This window comes from Atta colombica, unplaced genomic scaffold, assembly GCF_001594045.1.
Source record: "Atta colombica isolate Treedump-2 unplaced genomic scaffold, Acol1.0 scaffold12, whole genome shotgun sequence".
Taxonomy (NCBI): domain Eukaryota; kingdom Metazoa; phylum Arthropoda; class Insecta; order Hymenoptera; family Formicidae; genus Atta; species Atta colombica.
The window spans coordinates 3,764,073-3,775,637 of NW_017259206.1; the positions used below are offsets into that span (position 1 = coordinate 3,764,073).

At 36.8% G+C, this 11,565-nt stretch overlaps 1 protein-coding gene across 6 annotated transcripts in view; it reads right to left on the bottom strand.

Moving 5' to 3' along the window:
* The window catches only part of LOC108694434 (retinoic acid receptor RXR), a 103,072-nt gene that overhangs the window by 54,657 nt on the left and 36,850 nt on the right, over positions 1-11,565 (bottom strand). For 3 of the 6 annotated variants that reach the window (XM_018203928.1, XM_018203927.1, XM_018203926.1), the window contains exon 2: positions 3,773-4,182. The exons of 2 other annotated variants lie outside the window; for them this stretch is intronic. In XM_018203928.1, the coding sequence (XP_018059417.1) occupies positions 3,773-3,860 (88 nt within the window). In that variant the 5' untranslated portion in view covers positions 3,861-4,182. Of the gene's footprint in view, positions 1-3,772; positions 4,183-11,565 lie in introns of those variants that run through there. One more of the 6 variants, XM_018203930.1, reaches the window with a different exon arrangement.

Consider the following 11,565-nt stretch of genomic DNA (forward strand, 5'->3'; position numbering starts at 1 on the left):
TGTACAAACAGCATAAGCCCATCATCGTCAATTCTAGGGTGACGTCCCAGTACTGAAATCATCCAAGATGCTCGCGATGCAATCATCTCCACCGACCATATTGGAACTATGCCACTCGTGGGCGGCGTGGCCACGGTTACGTCGTGATAAATAGTAAATGCTCGTCATACGATCATACCCTCGATCACGAAGATGTGATTAACTCCTCGTCCGTCCTCGAACGACGCAATTCACGATCGATAGTAATCATCGGTTAATTCAAACGTGATCGAGGTGAGGCAATTACTATTATGAATATTAGTACACAGGATAGGTCATTCATATCCTGCATATTTCTTTTTATTGAAGTCTACTAGAATCACCTGGATAAATAATGGTCTCTATCTTTTCTTCTTTTAAAACACAAACTTTACAAATACTTTCTAAAATATTAAAATAATACAGAAATAAAAATATAAAAATACTAAAATATTAAAATATGTACTTAATAATTTTTAGGATGCCTATTTGCAATGATATTAAATTCCTTGTCAATTAATTTGTGACATTACTACCAGCTTCAGTTTAGGACTGTTTCAAGATCGACAAATAATCGGCGCGTAATTTGTTTGAACTACATCGCGAAGGGACACGCGACGTCTTAGATTTTTCTTGCGATGTAAAGAGAAACGAATCACGCAGTAAAATGAATTCGTAAGTTCGGTGTGAATGCGTTGTATTTATAATTTGATGTGATAGCGTGGATGATTGATCGACGTTTCGTCGCGATACGGCGCGCATTGACCAGCTGATAATGCACGCGATAGTTCTCTTCATTCCGCGAATTATCGTGTTTTCTTTTTATCTTGACGTGAAGAATTACCTGGTGCATCGTGAATGATAAGAAGAAAGAAACGCGCGCGGCGTCTTATCCGATAACACCAACGACGTAGGACTTTGTGGAGCAATTTCGCGCCATTCGGCAAACAGACGAGCTCTTGTCTACAGACGCGCGGCTGTCAACGACATGATCGATCACGATCAGGTTTGTGACCGTGAATTTCGTCGCCCGGGGCGGAATTATTTTGCGACGTTATCTGTTTCAATCGAATCAATTCGCACGATCACGACGGGGCAACAGAGACGTAGAAGTAATCTAATAATAATACAATAGACTGTCAAAAAAATTCTAACTCACCCTTCAAAAAACTAATTACATTAATTATCATGATCTCCCTGAATAAATTTGTAAAAATCATTTTATAAAACGTAATTTAGAACTTTTTCGACAACTCAATAATTAGTATAATGATAGAAGACAAAGATAATAATAACAATGCTTTCACAAAATTCCCCCGGCACGCAGTATATAATCTACAAGCAAATATATAATCTATATATATGTTTTTGTAGTAGACCGTCCAGATAGAAAAACAGAGAAAAAAAATGTTATCAGAGAGTAGTAATGAGTACAACGAGATTTCATCGTCGCGACGTTGACTTCTCGATCGGCATCAATTTTTCCTGAAGGAGCATCGATCTTCGTACACCGGTTAGGTTAAATCGCCCGATACGATGTTTATGTTTTGTGCGGAAAGTTCCTCCGTGTTTCGTGCCGACATTCTGGCGGCCGCGCGCGAGGAACGGGGCGCGCATGTTGCGCGGTAATATAGAGGAACGTATACACGCGATAAGGCTCAAAAACGCCCTCGTAAATCGCGTCCGCGGGCACTGATAACGGGGCGCATTCGCGTGACCTTCTCGCTCGCTCGTTCGCGCTTTAAAGGCCCGATCTAAGGCCGCCTTTAAAAGCGGTGACTGATAACGAGCGCGCTCGTCCAACTCGCTACCGCCGCTGTCGCCGCCGCTGCCGCAAATTGCGCCATTCACGTCTCAATAGCCGACCTTCACCCCGTACATTTAGCATCTATATACGATGTATATGCGTCGACCGTGTGGCGCGTATCGGTCGCTTGATGCAAGACGGCAGGCTATCACACGAACCGGGTGACTCACTTCGCTCCAGCATGTCGCGACGGATACGACAAGCTAATTCAAGAGCGGCTGTTGTTATGTCCACAGTATGCTCGAATCGATGAAAACGCAGTCCAAAATCTCTGGTCTTTCGATAGACGGAAATAATTTTGTTAAAATTTTTAAAAGATAGATCTGAAATTTATTTTATTGATCCAAAATAATTACGTTGGAAACTCGAGCGTGATGAGCAACGTCAAAACAGCAACTGTCAAAACTTTAGTTAAACATTAACATTTAACTTTTGTTGAACTGTCAAAATAATTACATAGGACGTTCAAGCTGATTGCTAGAGTGTCAAAACTTTTTGCAACAATTTAGTTCATATTTATAGATTTCTATACATAATTACTTCGATCTAACAAAGATCTGTATTTAGCTAAATTTTAGATATTATACTTCAATGAAATTTTTTTTTCCATATAATTATTTTCTGAAAACAATAAAATTGTTTTCAGATCTGTAGCTAGCTAATTTTTTAAATTCTTTCCGTATCTCGCGTATCTCGATTCAATAAACAAGTCAACTTAATAAACAAGTAACTTCAATAAACAAGTCAAGCCTTACTCGACTATAAACCACGCTAATTATTTTTTCTGAAAGACAAAGGCATTTAATTTGCATCTTTACGATTCGTTCGCGCAACAGAAACTACATAGAATTAATTGTTTGCGCAAATATTGTTGAGTTTCACGGCCACCATGGAGAAAAATAATGTGTCATTGATGAGTACAGTGTTGAGTTGTGTGATTAGAGTAAAACCAAACCTTGAAACTGCGGTGCTAATCAACAGTCTAGCATCAACACGCTAATTATTATTCGTCCAGGATAATTCACTTCGTTTAAATATTTTTAAGTTACGATTTAACGATACTTGGAAATAGTAAAGCGTTAATTAGCATAGCCACAACAGCCCGCGAAAACCACATTCCAGTTCGGTTCGCTTCAATGCACTTAATGACCCTGTTATGAAGTTCGTTATGTGGAATCGTATAATCGAAATAACATTACCCCGCTTTCTTCGTCATAGAGATACGATTTTCCTTCCGAGCGAGGTAACAATCACGCGAGGTCAATTGCTCTCGCAATCTACAAACCGCTAATGAAACGGAATTTTTATCAATTTAAATGACGTATTAGCGAGAAAAATATACGGCTGAATCATCAACGTCAGCGATCTCTTATTGTCGGAGATTTCATAAATATTAAACTACTTTTTAATGAGCGCGTCGTTGTCTAAGAACATACCTACTTTTATTATATATTTTTATTATAGAATTCGCTAATTAATTCTAAGCATTTGACAAAAGTTCTTTCTCTTACCTAAAACTCAAACATAATATATTTGTTACTCAAACATAATATATAAAAATCTGTGCCTCGTGTTCTCTTGTCCCGATTTCGTTCGGCACGACTCATTTGCTAATCTTAATTAAAAATAGAGATCTAACGATCGCTCATATAACTATAATACACAAAAATTGCCCTATAATGTAGTTTCATTACAGAATCTTATTACATCTTCTTAAAACACTGTTAAATACATAATTTCAAACTATATCCTCTCAAGGCTAATGGCCACGCATAAATAATTTAAAAACGAGACTTCAAGTGTACAGTAATTTGGCCGGTTTCACTTATATCGTTATAGACCGTAATATCGTTTCTCCGGTGATCTCATGAAATTAGCGCATGGCGATCGATCGGCATCGCACATCGATTACATAGAGGATATATTATAGATATATATAATACGTACAGTTGCCACGTGCCCAATGCTGAGCGACGGCCTGAGTGCCCTGGATGATGGCCGTCACCGACATCATCGGCTTCTCCTTCTTCATCATCTTGCCCGGCTGCCTGCCCGATCTACTTTCACTCGTCACCGTGGACCGATTTATTTTGCCGTTCTTTTCACACACACGCACACCACCACCCCCCGCGGCACACTACCCCGCTCGTGGCTCGACTTTTTTTGTTTCTTTTCAGACGGAACCTTCGCCTTGTCCACACCGCGTCATCTCGCGAAAAAAGTCCTGTGCCTTCCACCTTGTCCTACCCTCCCTCGCTCGAGCTGTACTCCTTCTTTTGGTATCGATTTGGTATGGTTGCTCACTGCACTTCTTTGGTTCGTTCGTGATCGATCGCGCGATCGGTTGCTTAACTATTCTAAGGTAGAAAGAGAAGAGTAGCTTTCAGAAGCAGGAAGGGATAACGACGGACGTGAAGCTACGAAAGAATTCTTCACCGAATCGTACAGCGACCTTGAATCCCACGGCATTCACCGACAAGTAGCTCATATTCCCTTCTAGTGAAGGGCCTGAAGTAATAACGCACTAAGTCACGTTCTTAATTATGAGTTCCCGATTCGGAACTTGCTTTTTCATCCATACATTAAGATTCGTATACTTTTTATGCCACTATTGTCCACTTTTATTAATATAGATTTACTTTAATTTTGATTTAATTCACTCTTTATCTTCTTCTAAAAATTAAAAAAAGATAAAAAGTAATTTAAACTAAAATTAAAGTTAATCTATATTGATAGAAATGAGAGAGTACAAGTTGTACAGAAAGCGTTCAATAGTTCAAAAATGTATGACAGGGAAAAAATAGAAAGAAAATAAAAAAGTGTGTTATTTAGAAGGAAAAATATTACATTTTAACGAAGCAATCAATCTGGAAACATTCGAGCGGAATATATTTTATAGTATTTACGAAAGCTTATTTATTAATGTGCATAACAAATTATTTTTTTTTACCGCGATAAATACAAGCGATATTATAACAGATTATTGCAATCCTTTATATCAGTTGACTTATTCATAATCCCGATTTCGACTGCGCGTCGTTATCTATTCGATTTTATCATCGATCAAACAATTGGACCGTCATTACCGCGCAGTTACCTGTGATTAATCGCTGCAAGATTTAACTGTAAAACGTAAAATTACGTAAATATATAACATTTTCTGTCATCAAATTTTACAACAAATATATACAATCTTGAGTAATTTTTCTCTAAAAGTAATTAGCGCTTCGACGGATTGGATGTAATTACGATATGCTTCTTTGGAATATGATGAAACGAGGATTCGAGAAAAATCGTTTTAAGTGTGCCAGGCGTGACGTGTGTAATTAGTCACGGATTTAAAGTGTTTTAATTTTTACCGTGGCCCGGATTGCGAAACAACCGAGCGTAGCCATCTCGCCTCTCGATTGATAGAGACGTCCTTTCTCTGTCGTTCATCAAATTATCCTGCCGAAGAACAGATCTGACGCGAGAACCAAAGGAGAGATGGAGACGCGCCACATGTTATTCATGATCAATTGAACCGGATTGTATTGGACGATTTGGTATATACAACCATCCAATCGCTTGGAAACATCTGAATTGTCCAGAGTATCTCCAATCACGATTAAAATTCATTTCGAGTAGAGCCATAACTCGAATAATAACTTTATCGAGATGAGAAAAAATATTATAACGAATGATCTCCCAAGAGGCAACATGCTTATAAATTCAAGTGTTTGTGGCACTCGGAGAAAGAGATATTATAGTAGAGAGAATAACTATATAATAACAGCTGTATAAGTTTATATGTAAAATTTATATATGTGTGTGTTGTGTGTATGTATGTGTGTGTGTGTGTGTGTGTGTGTGTACATTAAGGAAACTATTTTGTAGTTATTGTAATTATAAATAATTTATTCAACTACACACGTGGAAAAAAAAAACAATTTTACTGAGAGAGAAATATTTAAAAATTTAACTAGATACACAGATTTAAAAATATAATTTTGTTAGACCATCATAATATATTTATGTAAAAAAACTCAAATATGAGCAATGCTGTAAAAAGTTTGACATTCTGGCAACTAGTTTGAGTATCCTCACTAAAAGAAAATTGTTCATTCGAAACTAAATTTAGACTTTATTTCTTTCGTTGGAAAATGTTGTATTTACATAAGTCAAATATAATATGTTTCACTTAATAAATTTTTCATTGAAAGAAATAAAGATGAACTAAATTAATTTAGACCAGAACAATTTTTTCTCAGTGTATATAATTATTTTCAGATTTGAATCTACTTTCTAAATGTGAATCAGTGAATAATTACTGATATCAGTGCCAAGTACGCCACTGGTGATCAGTGAATGAAATGTGAGAGTTCAACCTAACTAAACCTAACTAATCTTTAGTATGTAACTAATCTTGTTTTAATGTATAAATTCAATGAATATGAATATGATTGGAAAATTGAAGTTAACGTGCAAATATTAGTATTTTAATTATCTAATGCTCAAGCTTTCTTTTTTAGTTAAACTTCACTAATTCAAGTTTAGAGATTAACAGAATTTTTAGGTATTTTAGCAAAATTCTTTTCGTGTGTACATTAATGCTATGTAATAAAAAACTTGTATATTTGTATTTGTCCACCCATACAGTTGCTACGTTTTCCTCTGATTGTGATCGTAATTTTCGAAGCAGCGAGATAAGTTAGAGAGTAAATGCACTCCAGTAAATGCACGGAATTAACTATCGAGACCGAGGGCTTGTTGGTGCAGACAACCGTATTTTACGCTTTTTGCGCGTTTAAGAAGAATCCGAAGAGAAAGTCTCGACTAAAGAGAGACAAGGAGAAAGAAAGGATGAGAAAGGGAGAACTTGCCCTCGCGAGGTCGCCGCCGGTCGAGAAACCCAGAGATTCGCGGGTGATGAGAGCGCGGGCGGCACATTCTCCCTCGGGAATCCTCTCCCGCGGGATATCTTCGCGAAGTAGCGCGAAGATGAATGTGCTGACTCAAACCCACTACCTAGAACTGGTTCTTCGTTCATGAGGAAAAAGCGCTCGTCGAAGTAGCCCGCAAAAAGTGCGTAAAAAGTGTCGATGACTCCGCCGACGTTTTCCTCCCGTAGAAGCGTCCCACTGTCGCTTTCGTTCGTAAGCGAGAGAGAATAATGTCGGATCGGGACTCGGCATAAATCTCGCTTTTTTCGATAATTTATTTCGTTTGTAAAACAAAGACGAAGAAAAAGAAAACGAAAGGAAAGAAAAGAGGACGCGACGGAGATGAATGTGCGCTACGTGAAAGCCGAGGACCTCGACAATGTTTACGCGACGTATCGTGCGTGGGCGAACGGTTATTTCTAAAATATATGCGGCTCAGTATCTGACCATGAAAATCTGACCGCGCGAAGCGAAACACACACACCCTCGGGGAATAATTAGCGAAATTACGCGATGTGTGTACAAGATGAGAAACTTGATATTAAATAATCGGGCAATGAATCGAGGTCGTGTTGCAAGAATAATAAAAAAGAGAAAAAGAGCGTCGGCGGTCACGTTCTCCAGACGGCGAAAAACGCGGCTCTTCTTCAAGACCCGATGGATCTCTAAAAATATTTATCATCAGCTTTATGCAGTTTCTTTCGCGTCACGTCGCAATCTCGAAATAACAGTCGGCGTCCTGATCGATGACGATTCGCACGCACACGCTCTCGCGACCTTGACCACATACGCATGCAGAAAATGCGTTTGCCTTGTCTCGCGATCGGCGCCGCGCTAACTCTCGGGAAACAGAGGGAGAAAGAGATACCCCCGCGACTTACGTAATGTGCCAGGCAATTGCACGAAATGCACATGCACGGACGTCACGTGCGTGTGCGGCGCTGTTAGGTCCGTTGTCGTTGCACTTGTCATGCGACAAGGTTGCCAGTCATGTCAATTGGCTGCGAGAATGTCTCCGGAATTAGTTGATAGATAAATCAATACATCAAGACAAAGTTGGAGTAAGTCTGTGATATTGAGCCTTTGTGAAAGCTCTTAATCGTTAGAATTCTCTCGAGTGCTTCAATTGTATGTTTGATTTTTCATTAACTCACGTCGTGGGGTTGTTCGAGATACTCTCGCCTTATAAATTCGCTAAATGTATGAACGCTATATTTATACACGTTATTATATTTAGCGTAAATTGTTTCACAATTTTATAGAAAAAGTTTTGCATTTATTTTTATCTAAAGGATATACAAAATCATGTTATTAATCTTCATTTAATTGTAATCTTCAAAGAGAATGGAAATTGAGATATGACGTTGGGATGTGAGAAACAATACGAATAATTACATTAAAACGCGGGTAGGGTTAATAATCTTGTTATACAATGTAACTTGAACTCGGAGATTTCAATGTGAAAACTGTCGGGATTAGATTATCAATTTACTGAGCCGTTAAAAATGTTCTGGCTTATCATTAAAAAAACGGTTTTTACATACACATTTATTCAGAAATAATAATTATCAATAATCATTTTTCGGAGAGTAATAAAATTTAAAATTGTTTTAATAATCTAATAATGCAGATAATTTGAATTTAGAAAATTTTCTGAATTCCGGGTTGACTTTTTATCTGGACTTTTTATCGTATTTACGTACCGAGTGTCCGATCTAATAGCGAATCCGGTTACTTAATTGCATTATACTAAATTAATATGCATATTAAAAGCTGCTATGCATGAAATTAATAAAGTTATAAATATAAAAGCATGAATATATATAACGATTAAAATCCCAATAATAACATTTCGTCTTTTTAATAAAGTATTATTATTTTATTATTAAAGTTGATTATATTATCAATCTAATTACTCATACACATATGGACTTTTGTAATTTATTATTTATATGTTACTAAGTGTCGATCCGGTGGTAAGCTTTTTCCTCACTTTTTTAATCTAATTACTGACATATCTTTAATTTACATGCTCCAATTTTATTTCATAGTGGAAATTTTGTTCACTTTGTAGGTTATCGAACAGTTTCTATTCTTGTGACATCTTCTTATGCAAGGAATTTCTTATCTCCTAATCGACAACAATAGATATCTCGATACTGGATTATGAATATCTGAAGATGGCTAAAAAAAGGAATGGAAATATAATACTCATTAAACAAAACTCTATATCCAAATATTTTCGCGCCCCAATAATCGTGCTTGACTCGCCATTTTTAATTTACTAATTATTTTTTATCAACATGAGTCTTTAATATATTGATATTACATTACGCTACTGCATTTAGATATTTGATATAAAGCAGCCTTTAACGTTTATACTGATCCAATGTAGTACGAGCGATCGAATACACCATAACTGATTGATCGTCTAACCGGATCCCCCTTGCACGTCTCGCAATCGTTTGTTCCGCGTTCCATCGTCACTCGATTGTTCTCAATCATGAAGCAGAATCAGTCATCCGTGTCGATCGTGGGTGGATTGCAATACAGCAAGCGCGACCGATCGCTCATGTCGAGGTTAAAGTTCAAGGTTAACGCCAAGACTGCGCCCGACCCGCGCTATAGCGAATAGCAGATCGATACCGGGTGTTATACGGATTCGTCGACGAAGAACCGTGCGATCCAAATCGTGTTGTGGTTCGAGTGAAATAAAATCAAGCTTTACGATACAATCGTCGTTGAAAATTACAGTTTTCTTAATTCGAGAATAGTTAATTGAGGTACTTTATATCCCAGCGGCGGAAAGATGTGAATTGTTGTAAAATGTTATTTTGATAGATATTGTTTAATATTTTTCTTTCTTTTTCAATAACTATTTATTAAGAACTTTTAGATACGCAATCCCATCCGCAATAGAAAAGCGTTATATTTAAAGCGTTATAATTAAATCTTTATTTTTTTTAGAAATATTGTCACACATAATAAGTTACACGACGTGATTAATTCGTATTAATTTAATGTTCGTTTAACTTCCACTTACTTTTTTCCTGAGAAGAAAGAAAAAAGTTGTAATTAAATCTAAATACTTAATGTTTTCAAATACTAATAAATCGGAAAACAATCAATCATTAGATTGTTAATAAATAATTAGTGATTTTAATTAAAATGTAATTGTTTACGTACTTGTTTACGTAATTGGTAATTAAGATAATTAATTGGTAATCTAGGTAATTGTTTAGGTAAAAAAATCGAGTGATTATTTCCGATTAAAGATCTTAAAAGAATTGGACGGTAAAGTGATTTAAATGCGTTACAAATGCAACAAAGTTTATGTATTAATTCAAACGAACACCTGAGATTCAAGCTCGCAGATAAATGCAAGAGATATTCTTATATTTGGCGACTTTACAGAATTGTGAAGAAGCAATCAAATAAAGAATATGAACAAAAATATCTTAAAATGTCGAAGAGTTCAAATCGCCTCTATCTATGTGTTGCGATTAAATTTCATCGAACGTCATACACACAAAAAAATAGAGGTAGTCGATATGCCTTTTCACGTCACAGCCAAGAGTGACGTATTATATGCATTATCAATAAAAGCGATATATTTCTGAAGCCAATGATAGGCGTAATTAAAAGACGAGGATGATCGATAATGTTATTATAAAACGTGCGAGAAAGCGAGTGAACGGTAATATCGTCCTGCGAAACTATCGATCGGTCATGTTAATTCTGGTATCCTGCACAGGTCAACGGCAAAAATATGCCGTGGTTATTGAGAAGGCTATATTTTATGCATGACACGCAATAGACGCAATCTCTTTCATGCGCCGCCAATGGGATGCAGATTTGGCTACTCGATTGAATCGCCGGTTTAGTCGGAATTTATGTTACTACGAATAATTTATATTACAACTATAAATTTCATCGTTGAAAAATTTTCCTAAAATAAATGCAATAAATCAAAGATTTTCTTGTATGTATTACATAATTCTTTTAAAAAGTAAATCATGAATATTATTTTGAAAGGAATTATTTTAAGTGTCAACATAATAAAAACTTAGTAGTAATAAAAATAAGTCTCTCTACATCGTAATTTACATCGCAACACATACACGTGAATTTTGACTACTTCGCACAATCGAGCCGTGCAAAGTAATACCTCGTTTTCACTCGACATTTGAAAAGAACATTGACATGAAAGGATCGCGGATTTTTTCTTCAGGAAACATGACGAGATAGCAGCCATTATCAATTAGATCCAAGTCGGATTTTCGTTAGATTTTCGATAGATGCAATAGGATACATTTTTACTGAAGTTTTTATCCTTTAAAAGTGAAATCACCATCGCGTTAATGGTTGCAATCCATTTAAATTTAAAAGACGCAAGTTTTACTCTGAATGCTGATGAGCAATGTCGTAGACTATTATTAGCATAAATATCGTGACATTTGGGGTCACACATTGATGCCATGAGAAAACGAGGCTTTCATAGACAGCGATGATACACGTCCGCGATTCGTGCGATGACACGACTTTGTGTGCATGTGTGCGACACGCGCACTGAATGTCATCTCGAAGCCATTGATTTTCCACAATGCGAGCCCGCGTGCTGTCTGCGGGACAGCTTATTGAATTTTCAACAATTGCGATATGTATAGCGCCTATAGAAGATGCATGCGATGGACGGCGGCGCGCAACGAGAAGTCATCGGGCTGGCTGTCGTTATTCAAGTAGATTTGAGTAGAAAACATGCTCACACACACATACACACACACACACGCGCGCGCGCGCGTATATATATATATATAT